Here is a 24803-nt window from a genome sequence, read left to right as displayed (position 1 = left end):
TTACTTTTTTATTTTATTAACATTCGGCTATATGCGTGTGTAAAAAAACAAAAAGGTCAAGAAGATCCGGATCACGAACCACAGGCATTCCGTTTACGAAGTCAACGACTTATTCAAATTTAGTAAACACGCGTATAAGTTTAAAACAATTGGTATACTTATTTAAAAATAAAATTTTTTTCTTTATAAAAAATAAACTAAATTAAATTAATTAAATTAATTGACTCATTACAAAACTAATAATTGAATATTAATTTGTCATCAACCATAAGTGTGTACGTAAAGTTTGAGGTAAATCTATTATTAGTGACTCAAAACTTGATTGCAAGGTTTGATGTTCACAAACAATCAAACAAACTAATAAATAAACAAACAGACAGAGACAAAGATTTAATAAAAGCATTGGAAAAATCAAAACACACGATACGCAAAGGAATAAAATAATACATACATAATTTCTAATTAAGTTTTTTAAGTACCATTTCTTCAAGGAAACATTAATAAATACTTATTATAAATTGAGGAATAGCTGTAATTGCCACTTCCACATAGTCTTTTTTCAAAAAACATTTGTTTATTCTAAATAAATTAGCCTTAAAGTTTTTAAACGCTGAGAACTAAAATAAATCCTTATTCAATTAGATTCTTTGTCCGTTTTTTGATATATATGGAAAATTTTATACAAATTAAATGTTTTTTGTTGCTTAGGAAATATTACCTTCAAAAACTACTTTTAAAAAAACGTGTCCCGCGGAAAGTTTTTTTATCAAAATTGGTCTTAGGACATGAACAACATACCAAAGAAGCCATGTCAAACAAAGTACTTTATATGTATGGTTAAAAAGAAGTTGAGTCACTAATTAATGCGAAAAACCTCAAGTTTATAGCTTTATTATAAAAAAAGATACAAGAAAGTAATGTTAATGAAAATTACGTGTTTTTGTCAAAAATCAAATATTTTTTGCTGTTGGAATTGATTTCACTTGGCTGGCAAGTCAGACAAATCTTGCTCTACACGTTTAGCAAGTCACAGCACTTTGACAACATGAAAACAATATAATATAAACATATGCATAAACAAGAAACACAATATATATATTTTTACCTTTTGTAAACATATTTAAACATATTTATAAAACAATAATAGAACTAATATTACCACGTACTGAAACCATTAAAAAACATTTTACATTAGTATAAAAACACATTCATAAAACAGTTATAAAACACATATTACCACATACACATAATTATCGAAAAAGCATATATACAAACAATAAACATATACAACTTGAGTTGTGGAAACTAAAATTTGTAAAGTGACATACGAAAATTTAAAAAGATTTAAAGTAAACAAAATATAAATATATACATACAAACAATACCTTATACCTATATTTTTTTTTTCTTCATAAGAACTGTAACCATCACAACAAAATTTCACTTTTACTTACAGTAACATGTCAGTGTTGGTACAAAATATCAAATTTTTTTATCTAAAACTTTTAAAAAAGAACAGAAATAGTTAATAGCATCGCATAAGTTTTAAAGTAGTGATAACCATTTTTATGAAAATAGCAGTAGTATGACTTTTTTGTTGCATAAAAATTGCATAAAAAATAATAAGACCTCATCCATACCCAGATTTTCTTTTTAAAAATAAAATATAAGCTCAACAAAAACAAAATTGCTAAAAAAAATAAAGCTGAAAGAAAATCTAAAAAATGTAAACGGTTTAAAAAATTAAAAGGAGTAATCCTTTCTACTTAAATAATAATTCTTTCTATTTAAATAACATTTAGTTTGAAGTATAGAAAATAGTTTAGCAATTTAAATATAACATTTATATTAGATATAAAGAAAAAGAACTACTCCTTTTAATTTTTTAAATCGTTTACATTTTTTAGATAAAAGAATCTAAAGATATATAATCATTATTAAGATCATATTATGATCTTTATAATGATTATTTATCTTCAGATTCTTTATTTAATATTTCTAAACTAATAAATAATAATTAAATTCCAAAAGGTAAGAAGTTTCAACTCTCTTGATAGATCTTTTTCTAATGACCGCGTGCATTTTGAGAACGCGCTCTTTCAATTTCAAAAAAGCCTGGTAAGTAATTAAAACTACTTTAAAGCCAAAAGTGAAACGACGTTGAACATTGACTCAAGCAATTATCTTAGGATTAAAAAGTTTTTTAATTCATTACTCAGTTGCAACCCTTTTTCCAGCAACATTTTTATTAACTGTCTTGTTAGTTTATTTATCTTATCGTCCCGCAAAACAAACATGAGTTCAGCGTCAATAAAAGGAACTATTAAAAAAGTAACTTGAACTAACAACTCAACATTTACGTAAATTATAGAAATCGTTTAAAAAGTTTGGCAAAACAAATTTCGATAAAAAGTAGTGTATAAAAAAATATGAAAAAAAACTTTTTATTATTATTGCAATAATTTTGTTATATTACTGTCTTATCGGTTTATTTGTATTTTTAATTATTCACGACTTTATTCGCGCAAGGCAAACATTACTTTAACGTAAATAAAAATATCGTTTCGATTAGTAATTAAAAAAACAACGCAAAACTAACTTAAAAATGATAATTAAATTTGATAAATATCATTTTTAATATTTATTAAATTTAATTATGATAATTAAATTTAAATATCTTATCAACAAAGAAAATAAAGAAGAAAGTTAAATATACTTCCTTCCTTCCAAAATACCGTTCTGCAGCTGTATTTATATCTGTCGTTTAAACTAACGGAGAATTTGAGCGTCCATTAAGAAAAAACTCTAAACGATTGGTTATAAAACGAAGAAAAGTAAATGGTATTCTGATCCTCCCGTTTTAGTTCCGTTTTTAAACCGCTCCAATATTTTTTTAAGTTAAAACTTCTCCGTTAGCAAGTTCCGCTAACTATTTTTTTTTGCTGTTTTTGTCACCGCATCTAAACGTTGCAATGCCAACAGACGATGATTTTGTTTACTTAGTAAATTGCAGTCGGTGATTATTTTTAAAAATTAAAACACATTACAATACGATATACTAAAAAGAGTTTGTATTGACTTAACATATAATTTCGTTTATTTAAATTTTAAGCTTATGCCTCTTCCACTCTTATGGGTTACATATTTTCTCATTACTTTAATTTCTTAAATTTTTGCAAACGTAACCAAATATTAAAACCGAGTAAATTTATTGAAACATTTTAATAAATAGCGATCTTTTTTTTCGCAACCAAACTGGAGGTTTTATTCTCCTAGTTTTTAAGCTATACATCAACTCCAAAATAAGTTATGTCACTAAGTACCTTGTACTGTCTTTCTTATTAAGAAATTTACAACTAATTATTCAAAAATATTATAAGATGAACTTTTCTCTGCGAAACACATACTTTTTCATGTTTTCTGACAAAAGTCTGTTTCTTTCGTTTGAATTTCTCAAGCAGTTAAAAACAACCTTTTAACTTCGGCAGATGTTGGTGGAGGTCTAAGGAATCTCTTTGCTACTTTCGCCAAACCAAACTTTGCTTTTAATGTTGTTTTCTAATATAAATCTAGGAAACTTTTTTTTTTTTGTTATTAAGGTGCCCCAAGAAGACCTATAGGTCTTGTCACAGAGCACCGCGGAAGTGCATTTAACCAGGAAGTTCACGCCTCCTTCATTACCGTGACGCAAAAATATATCCAAAGCTCGTTTTGAGCCTGGATCTCCTGCTTATAAGGCAAGCGCTCTAACCACTGCGCCACGGTCGCACAAGAAACTTCAGATCTTCTTTGAATTTTGAATCAATTTTTGAGATTTATAGGACTGCCGGTAGTTGTATTGCTTTTTCAGTTAAGAGATTTTTTAGAGTAAACCACTTCTTAAATGTGATGAAGTCCGCTAAGTGATTGGAGTTTTGGATTGTGCGATCCACGAGATATTTTCAAATTGCAAGTTCCGTATTTGAAATCACTAACTGTCACGGTAAAATGATTCCATAAACCAGTTTTTTATCGATTATTTTCCATTGTAAAATTTAGCACTGACAATCTTTTGATGAAACTATTGGTTTGGCTTGTTTTACTTAAATGTTAATTTATTTTGTGAATGATTTGAGAATAGTAACTTAAAACTATTATGTAACGTGATTTCAATTAAAACTTTTACAATTGTTATAATTAAAAATTGATTTACTAACAAACGATTACAATTAGGAAACTGTCATGATCCCACTCTATATTAAAACTTAAAAAAATCTTTTAAAAGTTTCGGTTCATTTCGGTTGCGGTTTGAACCGAAATTTCGGCCGAAACAGGAAAAGTAAAAAAACTGTTGAAGCAGAAATTTCGGTTTCGGTTTCGGCCAAAACTTCGGCCGAAATTTCGGCCGAAGCTGAAAGTTTCCGTTCACTAGCTACAGTTCTGTAATACAGAACTCTGTACATACCATGCATAGATATAATACAATCATACAGTGTATGATTATTTAATTCAGAAATATAGATTAGAAAGACAAAAAATAAAAACGAAGTATAAAAATGTTTCTTTTAAATAACAATTAATATATTTATTTAAAAAGTTTTCTTTTTAAAAAGATCTTTTCGTAAACAAACTAATAAAGTGCAGTAGGCAAAAATCCATGCTGCTACCTTGGCGTTAGCATAAAGATTTTGCCATGTGCTTATTATATACTCCTTAGCATGTGTCTGTAATAAAGTTGAAGTTCTTAAATTTTTTGTTTTATTTAGATGCTTTCAAATAAAACCCAAAACTTAATCGGACTTATAAAGTCAAAAAATGTTTCAACAGACATAGTGTAACTTTTTAGTGATTACTTTAAAAAAGTTTATATATATATATATATATATATATATATATATATATATATATATATATATATATATATATTTGTATATATATATATATATATATATATATATATATATATATATATATATATATATATTTATATATAAGTATATATATCTATATACATATAGAAATATATATCATCAGGCAAAATGCATTGTATTTTATTACGTATCTGGCTATTTGCCTTACTGACGCCCTCATAAGTTAACAAGGTAACGTAAAATATAAAACATAAAATATAAAAAGTAAAAGCAAAAGGTAACGTAAAATGTAAAAAGTAAAATAACAACAAAAAATAAAGTTTTTTTGGAACTATATAAGATAAATCCGTTTGTTAGCGATTATTTTAAAACTTACTGTCATTAATAAGTTTTAATTTCATGGCTCATACTTTTTGATTATAAAAGTTTTTTTGATTAAAAAGTAAATAAATAAGACCTGTTTTACAAAGAAAATTTCTGGCTTATTTATAGTAAATAAAATTATTTATGTAAGTAAAATCACTGAGAGAAAATCAAATTAAAAACGAAAATAAATATTAAAAAAAGTTATGTATATCAGCGACTAGGTTTAAATCTACTTTTTTAAAAATATGTCTTAATTCGTCATTATATTTGTTTTGATCGTTTTGATTAATTATTAATAACTTTTCGTTTCAAGCAAGCATTTAAATTTATATTTAAACTTTTAAGTAAAAATTTTACACATCCTTGTTTGAACGATTATTTTTGGCATTTTGGTTTACGAATACCGTTTCGCCTTTCACGTATTTTTTCCATTTGTTTCTGTTTAACTGGAGTTTGCGGGTGTGTTCTTTTTTGATCGTTCGCTTGCTCCATCGCCATATCGTTCTCGTAGTTGTTGTCAAAATTATCTTCGCTCGGTATTTTTCCGTTTTCAAACTCCTTTTTCTCAATTAAAACGTTTTTTTCCTTCTCCTTTCTCAGACTCTTTTTTGATTTATATTCCATGTACGGATCTTCAACTATAATAAGATTTTCGATTGGATGAACACTTTTCAGTTTTTCTTTTTTGAGCGTCTTGCATCGTCAAAGGCGCTTTCATTTTCGTGTTGTATATATTTTATTCTATTTTTCACTTCTTCGGGTAAACTCAAGTTAATTTGGTGTTCTAAAGTAATAGTAGAGTTATTTTTATTTAAGGAATAAATTGAGTTTTTTACCTCTCCTCTTGGTGTTGTCAAAATGGTGTTGTCTTCTGTGACGGTGGAGTGAAAAGAAATTCGGGTGCTTTGTCTTTTCATATTAATAAGACCCTGACCGAACGTGAAATCAATTGGAGTCTCGAATGTGGTTATATTTTTTATTTCATGGTTGTTAGTTGGTAGAACACATGCATTTCTTGGTATATGTTTGCTTTGGTAGCTATTACTATAAAATTCCTTTCCAGTAAAGTTTAGGTTAATTTTCATTCCATTGATTTTGATATTATGTGGTAAATATTTTGCCATTGTGTTGAGCTTAACTCTAAATAGTCTCCAAACATCCTCGATAGCTCAGTCAAAGTCGTAAGTTGTATGTTTGATTGAGTAAATTATATCTGTGTAAGGAGCAAGTTTATCGGAAAGTTCAGCGTCAGTGACTGTAGGATCGCACTTAATAGTTATTAAAAATCCTTGTTCTTCTCTTCGCTTGAAAACAACGGGTTTTCCGCATTTATTAATTTCAACCTCTACTCTACACCTCTACTTAACTTGTAACACTAGCATAAGACATAATAAAAAACTAATCGCCAAACAAACTTCAAGCAAGTAATAACAGTTTGATTTTGCTACGATTTGTCTCGTGGCCTCTACGATTTTAATTTGTGTTTTGGATCGTTAAGGAACGGAAATTAATTAGTAGTTATGCTAATAATATTATTAATTTGTTTTTAGTTGGCTAATAGTTGTGAAGTAGTTTTATGTTTAATATTGTTTCAAATATTTTATATGTGATAATGTGTATTATTTGTGTATTAAAAATAAGAATTAAAATTGATAAGAAAATATTTATAATATTATGAAATATATTACAAAAGCTGTATGTGTATGTGAATAATTTATTAGTTAGTCTAAAGATATATGAAGTAGATTAATGTAGGTATTTTTAGTTATTGGTCAGGTTTGCAGCGAGCTTTGTAATTTACTTATAAGTGTTTATTTTGTGGCAGCACTTTGATATAATTTTGGTTCTTTTATTCAACAATTCTTCAGGTTTTGGATATGATATAATAGCAAATTTTTCATACAGACATAGTGGACATCTTTTGGAAATATTTGACTTGGGGGGTACAGGCTTGAAAAAAGACCATGTTAGCATAGAGGTTTCATTAAAATTGTTTTTTTTAATCCAACACGTAGTTTGATCGGGCTGTAGACTTTTTGTGTTTAATATTATTGAATGATGATTTGTCGTTGTTATATCTGATTTTCCACTCACCTTTCGTTAATTTTGTAATATATTTCGATATAAGCTTTGTTGGTTGGTTTTTTGCTGCGATGATGATATTGCCAATGTGTACCATAACCGAAAATTTCAAAAATTTAATTGACTTATGCTCAAGTCAGGCATTAAAGCATAATACAACTTTAATTAACAACATTATTTTTAAAAAAGTTTAGCTTAAATAGAGTTTATCTCATCAAACGATTTTGTTAATAAATTAATTGTTATTGCATAGTTATTAGCTACATTAACTATTTTGAAAAGATTTGCTTTATGATCTATATTTCTATATAATCCACATAAAAATGCATTTATCTGAATCAAAGGTCTCCATAATGGACCAGTGCTCGTAAGCTATAAGTGAAACATGGCGCTTTTTTACATCTGTGATAATTCGTAAGTAACAATACTTCTTATTGAGATTGTTGCAACGCAGTGAGAACGTTATAATACAATTCTTGATATAGAAAATTCATTTAAAAACATTTTATTGACAATAATATGCATGTTTATTATGCTGGTATTAAATATATAAATGCATATAAAAATATATAAAAATATATAAAAAGTATATATATATATATATATATATATATATATATATATATATATATATATATATAATATATATATATATATATATATATATATATATATATATATATATATATATATATATATATATATACATATATGTATACATATATATATATATATATATATAATGTTATTTTATTGTACCAAGTTATGATACAAAGTCTCCTGTTCGATGGAGAGTGATCAATATTAAGTAAATTGTTTACAAAATAGATCAGTATTAATATATAAAAAGTTTGATTATTTGAAAAAATACAACTTTTTGATGGAACTTAAAGTTTCATGCCCTTCGGCAATCATCAGCCATATTTTATTCTTTAAATTAAGAAAAAACCGTTATAAAAATACAAAATACAGAAATTGACAGAAAAAACATAACAAAGTAATGGAACGAGATCTGACGTCAAAACAAACATACAAACAATATTTAATTAATTAGAAAACTGATCAATCACCCGTGACGAATAGGGCGAGAAGAAATTTGTTTCGATGCCTGCACTTGGATAGCATTTCACTTTTTTTGTTTAGTAGATTTTTATTTTTGGAAAATAGAATTTCATATTTTTTGTTTGTGCATAGTTTGCAGGACTTCGTGGTTGTGTTATAAGCATTGCATTGTCTAATTATTTTCCATTTAACAACTGGGTTTAAGTTAGCATCTTTTAATTTCCGAAATTCTTTTGACAACTCGGTGTCGTTTTTGTACTTTAGAATGTTAAATGATTTTATATGGTTGGCATATCTAATTTTGAATGGTGTTTCATTTATGCCTGATGTAGGATTTGTTGACAGGAGTGTTCGTAGGATTATTGGAACTTATATTGGCTTGGTATATAATGTTTTTTGTTAAGCATTTGTTTGACAAAGGGCAGGTATTTTTATTAAGGATTTGTGATGTTTTTTCTGTCAATTTCTGTATTTTATATTTTTTAACGGTTTTTTCTTAATTTAAAGAATAAAACATGGCTAATGTTTGCCGAAGGGCATGAAACTTTAAGTTCCATCGCAAAGTTGTATTTTTTCAAATAATCAAACTTTATATATATATATATATATATATATATATATATATATATATATATATATATATATATATGTATGTGTGCATATATATATATATATATATATATATATATATATATATATATATAAATATATATATATATACATATATGTATGTGTGTGTGGGTGTGTGTGTGTGTGTGTGTGTGCATATACACACACACTTATATAAATATAAAGTTACATTTTTAACTTTATATTTATATAAGTATGTGTGTATATATAATGCATAAAGTTAGATTTAGTAAATAAGCAATAGTTCATCAATAAAATCGAAAATAAATGTGCTTGCTCTGTTTCAAAAAGTGTTTAACCTTACAGCTTACTGCTTTTCAATCAGATCGAATACGTCAACGGTACAAGACAAAGATCAATATCAGTGATTCTCGTGTAACATAAGGATTCTGCATATCGAGTAGAACAAACTTGGGCAGGAAACAAAAGGGAAACAAAATAATACCCCATTCTTTGTTTAATTTCAGTTTGATACAAGGTAGGCATCAAACAAAAGACGGGATGTAATAATATTTAATCTGCCAAAATGGTCGTTTAAAACTGCATGAAAAACATTCTTTTAAAGAGCAAACCACCATGGCAAAATAACTAATTGTACATAACAGCACATGCCTATGCCCTTTATGTAAAAGTTTGCTCTACCAATAATCTCAAATAAATTTTAGGGAAAACAATCAATCTTTAGTAGCAAAACATGCAAAAGCGGCCAAACAAGTTGCATCTCTTTTTATTTCCAACAAAGAACTACCTGCAGAAGGAATTAATTGACTTAATAAAGCATTTGGCAGACCCTCACTTACAAATATTTAAACAAATATTATACTTAAATAACTTTGGCATATAAATGATATTATTTTCTATTTAAACAAAAAATTGTTGTTAAATTATTCTCGAATAATTTATACATACACATACACACACACACACACACACACACACACACACACACACACACACACACACACACACACACACAAATACATATATATATATATATATATATATATATATATATATATATATATATATATATATATATATATATATTTATATATATATATATATATATATGTGTATATATATATGTATATATATATATATATATATATATATTTATATATATATATATATATTTATACTTATATATATATATATGTTTATATATATATATATATATATATATATATATATATATATAAATATATATATATATATTTATATATATATATATATATATATATGTATATATATATACATATATATTGAGATATATACATATATATTGTCATTTTCTAAGTGCGACATAAATGTAGCTACCTTCCATTACTTTACTTACAAAGTAAAGTAATGGAACTTACTTAAGTGATACCTGTCATACTGAAGTAAGTGATACTGGTCATACTGAAGTAAGTAATACTGGTCAATACTGAAGTAAGTGATACTGGTCAACATAAATGTAAGATACGTTCCATTACTTTACATAAAAAGTAAAGTAATGGAACTTATTGAAGTTAGTGATACTGGTGGATAACTTGATGGTTCCGATTTATCTCCACTTTTAAATAATGGTGTTATATTAGCATTTAACCAGATCGATGTAATTATTCCAGTGTCATACGATTAATTAAAAATAAGTGATAAAGGAAGTGAGAACGCATCTGCGCAACACTTTAAAGTATATGGGTGAACTCCATCTACTCCTGTACATTTATTTGGATTTAGTGACTTCAGGATTATATAAACTGTGTCCGATGAAAATGTAGGGTCATCACAAATAATGTTTGTCCTATTTTTTAAGAATGGCATGATGTCACTGATTTCATTGGTGAAAACAGAGCTAAAATAGTTATTTAATGAATACGCTATTGATAAATAATTTGTTTCAAGATTGCCGTTTACATTTAATGCGTTAATTCCTTCTTTAACTGTTGATTTTTTGTTTATATACGCATAAATTGCTTTTAAGTTATTTTTAACGTTTAAGGCGATGTTTGTTTCATATAATTTAATTTGGTTCTTAACTTCTTTTTTTACTTTATTTCTAATTGATTTGTATTCTAATACATTTCCTTTGTTTAAAAAACGATTATGTAAACATTTTCTCCAGAGGTTTCTTTTCTTTCTAATTAACTTTTTTAAGTAAGAGTTCATCTAAGGCGCTTTTGTTTTAACAACTCCCTTTGTAATTGCTGGAATGAAATATATAAGACCTTTATTGTAAATATCGACAAATTTGTTGTATGAAACATTAGCATCTAAATTTTTGAATTCAAGATGCCAGTCGTAGCTATTTAGCATATCGGAAAAGCCGACTTTGTACAGAGTTATATTTCTAAAGCAATACAACAACTTAGGATCTGATGACCGTGACTAAGTGCACCCAAATTATCAAAATGATTTAAATCATTTATTCTTTTGTTTGGCTCTACTAATATTAGGTCAAGAACATTAGTGGATTTAAATTCATTAATTTGAAAAGTTGGTTCAATTACGTTTTGTTTTTTAAAACAATCATTTAAACATTTTAAGAACTCTTCAGCAGAAATATCTGAATTATTTATAAATTCACCGATGTTTTCTTTATTCCATTTAATCGAAAAGTAGTTAAAATCTCCACATATCAATAGGCCACAATACTTACTTTTTATCAATTGATTGTAACTTCGTTTAATTGAATTTATTATTTTTAGATTAGATTCATAGTCAACTGTGCCTGGTCTATAAATGCATCCGCAAAGTATCTTTTCATTGCCAATATGCAGTGATGTCCAAACTTGCTCTAAGTTGTCATCATTTAACATTTTATCAGAAACTGTAACAGATTTAATATTTTCTTTGATATATACTCCCCCTCCTCGTTTACCTATTCGATCTTTGCGAAATATATTATAACCAGGAACATTACTTAATGACTTTTCATTAAACCATGTTTCACTAATAAAAAGTATCTGTGGGAAAAATGTGACTATTTAAGCAATAAATTCATTGTATTTACAATTTAATGATGTAGCATTTGTCTACCAACATGATAAAAAATTTTCTCTTACGTCGTTATTATTAATTGTTAGTTTTTTTGTATTTTCAGATAATATGTTTATTGACTCAATTGATTTTGACTCGTATTTTATTTTTTTAATTATTTAATCGATGATTTTTTTGTTCCTGCGCGTTGATTTACGATATTCTATTTTGTTAATCTTATAGTTTTTTGGTAATTGCTATACAGTGATTTTCACTACTCGATCATATCTGATAGTGAATTAATAATTATTTTCATTTCTTTGTTTTCTTTCAGTGTTCATTCGGTGACATTCTTCTCTTAAGAGTTTTGCTTTATGTCTTTCTGCTTCTGAAAGATCAAGATTTCTGAATACTTTCGAGAACGAGTCATCGTCCTTTGAAGACATTAAAACTTTATTTCTTTCATGTTTATCTTTTAAGACAACGATAAAAGGTGGTTGATTTTCGTTCCTTGTTTTTAACTTGATAATGTGTTCTATATTAACATTTGTATCAATTTTGTTAAAAATAGTTATCACATTTTTTTTATCCTCGTCAAATGCATTATCTTTATTTTTATTCGTAGATGCTGCTAAACCAAAAACAATTACATTCTTTTCTCGCATTTTTCGTTCTTTTGATTCTTTGGCTACTGCATTAATCAGGTTGAGTTGATTTTTTTTGATTTTTTCTTCTGTTTACCTTTTACAACATCAGTCCAAAGTTCCTCGTTACCTTTTTCATCATTACAATTTTTATCTTCTAACTTTTTTATTAATTCTTCTATTTTTTGGTTTTTTTCAGTTAACTGGTCGTCTTTAGCTTTGATTGCTTTTTCTAAACCTGATACTCTTTTTTCTAGAGCCTCAAAGTCAGCTTTTAATACCATAATATTAAAAATTTATAAATTTTTTCTCCTCCTCAAAAACGCGTCTAATCGCGTTAGAAGCGGAAGTTATATATGTTAACGTTAGTTATCTTCATTATATAATTCATCTTCATTAAATGACATTTAAAAAGTTTTTTTTATAAGTCTTGATTTATTTATAAATGTTTGCAATTAAACTTTAATATAATCGTATAACATTAAATATTTTAGTTGCATATTTAATTTTACGTATTTATTCTTAAAACGTATTTAAATATATTTATCATGCCGCGTTTCGTAAGCTTTTTTTGGCTAAAAACTATTTTGCAAGTTCCGGTACAAAACAGTCTCGTTTTAAAAGAAATATGGTTTTTTTATCATTATTTCAAAAAAATTTTCAAAACGTTCAAATGCTAATACGTTCCTTTACTGAAAATAAAGTTGCTTTATAACCATTTTGGTCTATAAAATATTTAGTTTTTACAATCATACCTTTTTAGTCAACGAGCTTTCTATAATGACTTCAAAATGTCGTACTGTGGAGTATTTCGAGGTAAAAGTCAATCAAAAGTCGATTACAAGAAGTTTGTAAAAGTATACTATTAACTATATAACATGAAAACTTTATTAACATAACTAAAAAATAATTTTAGTGTTGCCCACTCCCCCTTCCAGGTATAACAGTAGTTAAAACTCGGACTTTGCGTAAGCTCTTTGTATTTGTTTTTAACGCCTATAGTTTTAAATACAACTTTTAAACGTAATACTTATGCATGTATACTGTAAAACCTTTAAAAAATCACGACAAGCGTAGAAAAACAAGGTATGTACATACAAAATAAATGTATAGTTTCTTCACTTTAGTGAGATTTTTGTTAATATATATTCGCAACTAAAAATGTTAGGTTTTTTTTGTAAATACTGTATTTAAAATTTTTTTCGTATATGAATCGAGCCGAATTAAACTAAGATTTTTTATGTAACTTAAACATTAGATATTCTAGTTAACAATTTTGAAACAAAAAGTTCCACATAAATTTTCTATTTAAATAATACGACAAAAACATTGTTTTTTTAATAAAAACATATAGCTTTTTTTTTGATGAAAGACAAAAACCAATGATGAAAGACATAACGCAAAACGTACTCTACAATGTTGTGAAACAATGCCCAAAGAAAAAAAATGGTGATAACTTTGTGTTTTCAAAAGATCATCTTAAATTTTTACAAAATGTACTGAAAATGAACAAAGTTTACTAAAAAACGCCTTAACTACTTTCAAGTTTCATTTTAAACAAAAATAGATAGCTGCTAAAAACATAGAAGAACGTTTTTTGAAGGAAAAATCAACTATGGCTCAATCTTATTTTAAGTTTACCCACCTATATAATAAAAAGGCCTGGTTGACCATCACAAGATTTTGAGGTGTTGAGTTTGCCAAGCAAGAGACGTAGGACAAAAGCTTTGAGAGACTAAATATAACTAACATATAATACAAACATATGCTGCCCAAAGGGTCAGCGTAAGGCAGGACATTTTGACGCATCTAGAGTAATGAAAAATATTAGCTGTTCACCGGAAAAAGCAAAAAAAAAATAGAGAAAACTTTTAATTCCATTCAGATATATGTTATAAAAAAACACACACTATTGGAAGCATTATCAATTTTTGTGGAAGTATATGACAAGGAAACAATATGAAGTAATTCATGCAGCCAACAAAAATATTTATCCATGTTATTTGCTTTTAAAAGAATCAAAAAAACAATGTTATCCGCCTCAAGTGTCAATGACAGTTTGAGAAACATGTTGTAAAATTAAACTACAAGATATTTTAGACCACACATTTAGACACTTGTGTGAATATTTAAATGAAGTTTTGGAAACCTTAAACGAAGAAGAAAGAAGCAATTTAGAGATATTATCAAAATGGGGTTGCGATGGCTCACAACAGCACACATTTAAACAAAAGCTCCAAAACAGTTCAGATAAAGACTTTAACGTTTTTTAAAGTTCATTTGTGCCTTTACGGCTTAAATGCCATATTGATAGGCAGAAAATTATTTGGAAAAAACCCAGTGCCCTTAATAAGATATTGTTGCCAAATACGAATTCGTTTTATCCATGAAACCAAAAATATAATAAATGAAGAAATCTGCTATGTAAAAGATCAAATAAAAAACTTAAGAAAAACTGAAGTAGCAAAGTTTTTTGGTGATATTATACATATAAAGCATACCTTGGCATTTACATTGGTTGATGCCCTTAAATTTGGTTTATCGGTATTAAAAAAAGGGGCTGCTGGTGGATATTACAAGTGCAGGTTTCGGGATTACATCAAAAAGATTTTTCTCAGATCCTTAAACCTCATTCTGCATTACAGGAGTTAATATAGGACTTATTAAAAATTGTAGAATCATTTTGGAAGCCTTGTCAAGTAGATAGAAAATAGATATCAAAATATTTGAAAAGTTTGAACAACACTCAGCAAAACTTTATGGTTAAATTTATGGATGGTACCTAATGACTCCTACAATGCACAAGATATTAAGACATGTTGCCAAATTAATTGAACAAGCTATATTGCTTATTGGACAATTATAGGAAGAGGCGGCTCAGGCTTTAAACAAGCACTTCCTTGAATATAGACAGAATTTTTCGAGGAAATTTTCAAGAGAAATTTGTAATAGGGATATCCAAAACAGACTTGTGTTAAGTTCCGATCCTTTAATGAGCAGTGCCAGAAAGAGACTCAAAATAAAAGAAATTCAATTTCCAGTGAGGCATTAGAGTTCTTGCTACCAGAAACATTGAACGAAATACTACAATATAAAGGGGAGGCATTTAGCAAAAATGAATCTGATTAATGTTTATTTTCAATTTTTTTTTTTTAAGTATATTTCTTTATTTATAGTATGTTTAATTGTATATTCCCTTTTGCTTAAATTGTTTGTATCTGCATTACTTTTTCTAAACATTTTTACTCTGTAGGCATTTATTGTTATGACTGAAGTGGAACACTTTATAATAACGTTTAGTTTTTATTTATTATTTTTTTCTTTTTGAGCTTTTTGTATGGTTTTATGCAAAAGTGTTTTTTGTGGTTTATATGCAAAAGTGTTTTTGTGTTTTTATATTATTGTTTCAAACTGCTTTTTATTGTTTATCTTATTGATAAAAGCCATAAAATAATTTTGATCAACTTTTGATCTTAAATACTTCACTGTGTGTCAATTGCAAAATGAACAACGAAATAATTTGTTTCGTGAAATTCAGTACAAAAAAATAAACTTCTGATTCTCAATCTCCTTCCAAACAAAATTTAATTTTCCGTAATTGCATGAATTCTTACGACTAACAACCTCTAGTATCTTAAGACTTTTTTAAAAACTGTTGTTTTCTAAAAACTAACATAACGCATTTTTTTTGCAAATGTTTGCATGAAATAAAAAAACAACTTAGCATTTAATAGCACTTAATGTACTCTTTTTATTATAGTTACTTTATTTAGTTGTATGGTCAAATTGGAGTGAGTGGTCAGAGTGTGATAAATCCTGCATTACAACTCGAACTCGCAATTGCAGCAAAAATCAATGGATAAATTGCATTGGAAAAAATATTGAGGTTGAACCATGCAATTTATATGAAGGTATTTTACCTAAATGTTTTTATATTGCTTTGAAACATTGTTTTTAATTTTTCTACTTTTATTATATAGCTATAAAAAAGTTAAAAAATCACTAAAATGTTGAATGAACCAAAAACAAAATAATGAAAAAGAAAGATAATCCACTCTTTCAAAACTTAAAAATTATTTTCTATCTATTTCAATTTTTATTTATAACTTGAAAATAGTTTACTCCAATAAAATCTCTAAATTAGTATTTTAAAACCCTGATAACAAATTGTTCAAATTGTTATAAGGTATTATTTCGTATTTTTTTTAGTAGGATTCTTTCATAATAAACGTCACGCTAAATTTAACCTCAAAATAGAAGTATTGGTTTATTAGAGCTTATGCTCAGAGACTTTCATTCACCATAAATCCCAATACAATTAAAAATACTAAAAATAAATTTACTATAACAATTTTACTAGAACAATTTCGTGCAAAGCGTTAGATATATCATAAAAACGCATTTTTATGATATATCTAACGCTTAGCACAAATTATGACACTAAATTAAAAGCATTAAACTATTATGAAAATACTTTTTTGCTCATACATAATTAAGAAATAAAAATAGTTTATCTAATGAGGGCATTTCAATCTAAATGAAATATCATTATGACTTTCGTTTAATCTTACATTTAACGCTAACTTTCCGATAGTTAGAATACCAAATAAAGTAAGTATTATTTAGGTTATTAAAACTATAAAAAGTTTTCAAAAGTTTAAATTAAGAGTCAGTTTTTGTAAGAATCACACAGTAAGTGAAAGTGACATCTTTCAAATTGCTTAAATGTTTTATATATTAATCAGAATATTAAGAAAAAACCTGTTAGCGAAAAAAAGTTTTCAAAAATGTTTTGTTCACTAGGAATCCAGATTTAAAAAAATGAGATTTTTTCAAAATTTTTTAAAAATTTGGTTATAGCCACGTTTGAATCTGTTTATTTGGAATAGCAAAAAGTTGCACATAACTTGTGTAGGTAATAAAAACGCACTCTCCAAAACATATAAAAAAGTTGCGTGACATCGTGCGGTTGGCTAACTATCATTGTTCAAAAGTACAAAAACATTTAGTTTTGTCAATTTTTATTTAGAGTTATTTCTAACGGCGACACGTTGCACACAATTTTTCTGGAAAATTTTGTAAGTATTGTTGTTATTGAGTCTAAAATGGAAAATAAAGTTATGTGATACCTAAGACCTATTTATATATTTAGGCTTGAAAATGAAAAAAAAATGTTAAAGTATACTTACAAAATAACTCATTACGGCAGAGGCGCAAAGTTTTGTAAAAATATAACTATGTTATATTGTCAATATAGCATGACCGTAAAATAATTAAAAAAGAACCTATTGTGATCTTTATATATAAGATTACATGTAAGGGTAAAAAGTGTTACAAATGATTAAGTACGAAGAAATATTTTCTGGGACGAACAGATGAGGGATTTATATCGATTTTCGCTCAGCATCACGATAAAGTTTCTATCTTCTAAAACTTGCGTTTACCATTGCAGAAAACAATGCAGATATTGCTAGGAAAAATTTTAGCTTTTTTTGACTATGATATAGAAATCATAATAATTGAAATAAATAATAATAAAATACAATAAACGATCAAAAGTGAATTATTTATTTTACGTCATAAACAAATAACCTATGATGATTGAACGGAACAAAAAATCTCTGATACTACGGTTATGGAAAAACAATTTAGTGGGCGATTGTCATAAAAAAATTTATTTTATCATCAAAATGTGGTATTTTTGTTTTTGCATATATAGAATAGATATTTTGTCATTGTTAGTGAGAAATAAAGGTTGCATAAATAGAAATTGTTTATAGTTGATTATGGAACAAAACAAAACATTTTGAAAAAACTGTTGTTGCTTTTTAAAAGGAAATTGCGGACCATTCAAAAAACATAGATTTATAAACAATATGTGCTACATTCATCAGCTGGAAGAGTTGATGTCAAGAAACACCTCATCAACTTAAAGGTAGCTGTTTGCTTTAAATTTACGCAAACTATAATAAAACTTTTATAATTACAAACATTATAATTACTCTGAAGTGAGATTTTAAGATAAAGCCATTTGAAAAAAAAGCACTTTTCATTAAATCCCGACTCTTTTACTAAATAATCACTAAATTAATCACACTCTTGCAATATTCTGTTTCATTAACAACAACATTGTTTAAAAACTTGTTTTTAGGTCATGCGATCCAACAATAATATGGATTAGAAAAAGAATGGACTTATTGCAAATAAGTCGTAAAAGAATTCTTGCAAAGGATGAGCAAATATGTGCTTTTCACCGGTATACCTTTGGTGTGGCATTTAATCCTCTAAAAACATGCTTTCATCCTCAGCATCTAAATGTAAAAGTCAAAACAACTCCCGCTTTGGGCCTCACCAATACGCCGTCTTATTAATGTCAAAACCATATAATGAAGTATTACAAGTTGGTGCAATAGTGTGCTTAACTCATTTAAAACAAGATACTGCTTTATCTAGAGTCGATGAGAACACCAATTTATGTACAGAAACACAAACGCAACAGGAGCAAACATATGTGGCACCTGCTACTCGACAAAAAGAATTTGACCCCGGTGAAATTATTGCTTTACAAAAGGTTTTGGACGAATCTCTTAGAAGCCGTGAGAGTGTAACTGAGGTTCTCAATGCAAGTCCAATAAAATATGGATAAAAAAGGAAGTTCGATTATCTGTAAGATACTACTTAAAATATCTTAAAACTCAAGTATTTTCGCGTAAAAAACTTATTAAAGAAAACGTTTGCAAATACTGTAGCTCCTGGACAAGAGGAACTACATATAAACTTTCTTAACAGCAATAACGTTGGTGAAATAAATAGCCACTCCCAGATGAAATTATTCACGCTAAGAAAGTATATAATAAAAGCGAATCTATGGGAAAGTTAGTTATCCTCTCATTATTAGACCAGACTAAGTATACCAAAAAGTTTATAATGAATGCATTTGAGTGTACACATAGAAATAGCAAGAATACATTAATGAATATATTTAAGTGTACGTATTGGAATAGCAAGAAAATGAAATGCATCTTCTAAAGGGTTGGCATTTCCAGAGAAGAAAGTGTTCATCCAATCTAGTCTTGATCAAACACAATGTTAACATTTTTTAAGTTTTAAATTTTCAAGCCGTATTTGGCATGATGTTGCTAAGAACATAACTAAATTAAAATACGAAACAAAATACGAAAAACTTTTGCAAATTAAATTGTTTTTTTGACTGTTAAATGGTTTATTTGCAAATATGAAATTAAAACTTTGGTAGAAACAGCAGATTTGCGTGTTTGTTTACATATGTTTAAAAGGATGTACAATTGGTTTTGTTGTAGATTTAGTAACCTGAAAAAAAAGGTATGTTTGTAAAACCGACAACAGAAAATGATGAAAATAGTCAGATTAACGCTAACAAAGAAGTTTACTGCAAAAACGATGACTGTAATCAGACAGGGAACAATGAAGATAAAGATAAATGTGAGAAAGACATTGCTGACCTTACAAAGGAAATTTGTCTTGTATGGAAAGTGAATAATTGATTGCTATTGTCTACGAAAAACAATGGAATATTGGATATACTGTGCATGAATTATCATTTAAAACATATATTAGTTTTCAAGTTTTTGTTTTGTTTTACAAAACAGTGGTTTAAAATAAAAGCAATACAAATAAAATGTAAAAATAATTTGAGAAAGACATTATATTAGAATTTATATAAGTTTTGCTGAATGTAAACAAAGTTAAACAAATCCTAAATTCTATCCTATATTTTCAAATGTTGCGCAAACACCTTTAGGCATCTATAACTGGGGTCAGAATTAATTGTATGAAAAACGGATAAGAAAAGAATTCTTTTAGCACCTTTTGTCTATTTAACTTAATATGTTAAATTTGCACAAGGTCAATCTATAAATATAATATATAAGTATATATATTTTTTATAAAAAGTATTTTATTCCGCTAATCTGACTTAATTTATAGATATGTTGATAAAACTTGTAATCAGTTGAATTTATCAAAAACAATAAAAACCACTTGTTAACAAACGCTACAATTATAGTACTATACTAGATTATCAAATCCTGCAAAAAATTAAGTTGGTGGAACTTGTAAATACATTCTGTCAAAATTAAACTCAGATTTAAAAAGTATTTTGCATCTAAATCAGTGGAAAGTCACTCAAAATATTATCAATCGGTTAAAAAATATAAAAGAGAAACACTTTTGTAAATTTCTCGTTTTTAAGATCAACGATTTCTTTCAATTTTGCGGAAAACTTCTCACTATAAGCACAGAAATATATCAGCTATTATTTATGCAAGGAAATCTATATTGTTTAGTAATAACCAGGTTTGGACAAAAAAATCAAGCGGTTTGTTTGACGTTACAATGGGTTTGTTAGAAGGTACGGATATGTGAATTTGATTGGAAACTCATTCTTTTACAAACTTCAAATTTTTAGAATAAATATGACTTTAGTTAATACCATGATAACTGATTGGCAAATTTTAAAAATGCTGGCGGTCCGCAAGTACGGAAAATTGAAAAACATATCACGTACTTGTTTAAATCTAACGATCTTAGCATATCTAAAAAGTGTATCTTCAAAAGTGCGAACTCCCTCAATGTAACTCCTAACATCTGCAACCAGTCATAACAACTATTCTGCAAACCTGATAATAATTTAAACTTCATACATGCCTAATCTAACCACCCTTCTAGTATACTAAGTAACTACCTCGAAAATTTTGAAATGAGATTGTCTAAAATTTCTAGCATCGTAGAAGTGTTTAAAAAATATTTCTCTATTTATAATTGAGCACTCTGGTTACAAACATAATGTATCTTACCAACCTAATTTAAAGCAGCAACAATAGAAAAACCATACACGCAAAATAATCTGGTTGAACTCTCAATTTATAATAAAGGTCACAACAAATATAGGAAAATACTTTTTAAACTTGATTGCCAAAATTTTTCGAATTACCCACAAACTATATAAAGTTTTTAATAAAAACACTGTAAAAATCAGCTACAGTTGAATGCTGAACATAAAATCAGTAATAAATATACTCAATTAGCACATTCTATTCAAAAATCCGAAAATCAGTTAAAATAAATGAGACTGCCTTAAAAAAACAAAAGTTGCCCTTTGCTCAATAAATGCTTGACTAACAACATTGTGTACCAAGCAATTATCTCATCGGATAACCCTTCAATAAAAAAATCATACATTGGTATAAAGGAAACACCTTTTAAACTTAAATATGCCAAGTATTTAAAAATCATTTAATATTCCCAAACATAAAAAGAATACGCAACTGTCAAAAGAAGTTTCCCAGTTAACCAGTACAATTCGGTACCAGCTGGGACTCAAATGGAAAATATGCTGGGAACCATCTGGATAAATGACTCTCATCGTGATTTTGTCAGTGGGATACAACTGGGTCACACCTGGGATTAGTCTGGGTTTTTAACAGAAAATCTCATATTGAACCCAGAATTTTTTTTCCTTTAGCGCGCGTAGATATTTTTTTCATATTTATTTAAAATATGCTTTCGCAGATTCTTGACTATTTTTTTTTGGTATAAGTTTTGCAATTTTTATTTAACATTGAAAAGTTAAGAAACTATTGCTGAAAAAATTTATAATTGCATAAGGCAAATACATTTAACTGGTATAAATCTATTTAAAAAACAGATTTGAATTTCATAATTTTAAGCAAAATATTTAAGCAAAATTTTAAGCAAAATATTTTTCTTAAACAATGTTTCAAAACATTTCGATAATAGTTCAATTATGCCTTAGAATTGAATGTTACAAAAGTACACATTAAAAGGCTTAAGCAATAAGATGAAAGAAATATTTCTGCAAAAAGCGTTACTACTTCTCTTAATCTATCTGAGCGCGCAGTTTTAAATCTTGTCGTTAAGTTGGGGAGAAAAAATATTTGAACCCAAGAAGCAACAAAAGAAAATCTTTCTGCAGCCGGCCTCTACATGTTTCAGTCTACTATTTCAAGAAAACTCAAACGCTCGGATTTATCAAGAAAGCGTGTTGTGCATGTGCCAGAAGAACGAAACTCAACACGAGCTATTGATGCACGCTATGAATTTGCATTTGCGTCCAAAACTAACGGAATTTCAACTAAAAAACTTGTTTATTGGGATAAAATCTGGATTTAATGTGCACATCAATAGCGGGTATGGTTATTTGCAAAAAGATGCAACAGCAATTTTACAGTCGTCTGTAAATAGATATGTAAACTTGATTTGTACCATTTCAACTATGGGAGTGATGGCTTAAGAAATAAAAACTGGAGGCTGGAATGTAGATTCGTTTTGTGCTTTTATTATTTTTATATTGACACCAGCGATTAGGAATGCAGATGTGTAAGCGCCGGTGTTTTTTAATGACACTTGCAGATTCCACTCGAGTATTTCTGTTAAGCATACACTAGCCTCTCATGGCATAGCTGAAAAGTGTCTGCCAGTTTACATGCCACAGCTTAATTTAACAGAAGAATTTTTTTTTCCTTAATTCATACATACAAACAGGAAAAAAGACCTCTAAAAGCGGATAAGATAATCAGGAAACTTAAAAATATTATGAATACTACAGAATTTAATTTAATTCCATTTTACAACCATATGCGTACTTACATAAATCCAGTGTTGGCTTGGAAACCATTTTTTAAATACTTAGCAGTGCCAATTTATATTTTTATTAATGTCGTTTTCTTTCTTTTTTTTTTTTTTTTTTTTTGGATTATCAAGATTCTCTAAGTCTTTACAGACTCATCACTAAGCACCATTTAACTAGGAAGTTTACACCTCTTTCTTTACCAACATCGTTTATTAGGCCTTAGCCGGCATTGAACCATGAACCTCGTGGTTCTAGTCCAGAACATTAGGCACTGTGCAACGGCGCACATGGCCCAGATCTTTATGGTGGTGCTAGCAACAACTAAAACATTTACCATTTAAATAATTAAACAATATATTGTCGCATGCTATGCACAAAAAGGAAGGAAAAGTTTTACAATTTTATTCTTCAATCAACTTTTCCTTTTACTATCGGTAGAGAAATATTATTAAAGATATTTTTAAATTAGATTGTAAAGTCCTCAAGTCGGGTAGATTAAAAAGTCTTGTATTTTAAAAGGAATGACCATTATAAGTTAATATATTAGTTATTAAAAAATACTCATTAATGCAAATATTTTTAAAGCAGTTTCTTAAATATTATACTTATATAGATATTTCATACTTTTTTAGATGGTACCTAAGTTAAAGAGAATATTTCAGCTTCGGAAAGATAGTTAATGTGGAGACTGCCATAAATCTTGCAATTTCTGTGATTTCTTATTTCAATTGTTTGTTAGAGTGGGTATTGCATCATTTAAAAACTAAAGCTTAAAGTAGCATATATATATTCATTATAGTGTTATTATATAGATTGTTTTGAAAAAATCAAAACAATTTTTAAATTGACACAATGTCCTACCTTTGCTATGAAGCTGTGAAGTTGGACTAATCTTTAAGTCGAAAACTTGCACTTGTCCTCAGAAAATATCAAAAGTATAAGCTTGTATAGATCAATGAAGTCGTTCCTTGTATCCGTTTAAAATCAAAGCAGAAGTGGATTTTTAAGGGAAAGTGAAATGAGAGTTATAAGTAAATTTTTAGTACACATGTATAAAATATAAAGATTTTCATCTGTTTTTTAAACATTCACTTTTTAATTAATACTTCTTCTGGAATACTAATTTTTGTAAAAAGAGTAAAAGTGTAAAAAAAAGTTTAAGTGAAGGAGCAAAAAAAAAAAAAGATAAAATATTTTGAAAAAAATTTACCAAAATCTGTAGGCTTTACATAGATTTTCTTTATCATCCGATGCTGATTTTAACGATTTGCATCATCAAAATATATGGTTTTGAAGTAATGCTGTTTTTTTGTAAGCTGTTAATCTTGTTGAGTAATTTTTCTATAAATAAGTTATATTTATTTATAATATAAGTTATTTGTTGGCATACAATTAACAAACTTGGTCACTTCATATGCAATTAAACACACATTTTCTATTCTCTAAACAATTTGTTAAAAGTTGTCAAAAAATAAGTTTTTCAGCTTCTCTATCTTCATACAAAAAAATGCGATTAAGAAATCTAATAAATTTTGATACAATTTTTATTTATACATTTGATACAATTTTATTTATACA

At 27.4% G+C, this 24803-nt stretch overlaps 1 protein-coding gene across 1 annotated transcript in view; it reads left to right on the top strand.

Annotated features, from left to right (window-relative positions):
• LOC136080706 (uncharacterized) overlaps nt 1-24803 on the top strand; it is a 172441-nt gene that overhangs the window by 66846 nt on the left and 80792 nt on the right. The window contains exon 4 of the mRNA XM_065797696.1: nt 16369-16506. Coding sequence (XP_065653768.1) covers nt 16369-16506 — 138 coding nt within the window. The remainder of the gene's footprint in view (nt 1-16368; nt 16507-24803) is intronic.

This window comes from Hydra vulgaris, chromosome 05, assembly GCF_038396675.1.
Source record: "Hydra vulgaris chromosome 05, alternate assembly HydraT2T_AEP".
Lineage (NCBI taxonomy): Eukaryota > Metazoa > Cnidaria > Hydrozoa > Anthoathecata > Hydridae > Hydra > Hydra vulgaris.
The sequence above is the reverse complement of the archived record's forward strand: the minus strand, read 5'-3'. Positions and strand labels throughout refer to the sequence as shown.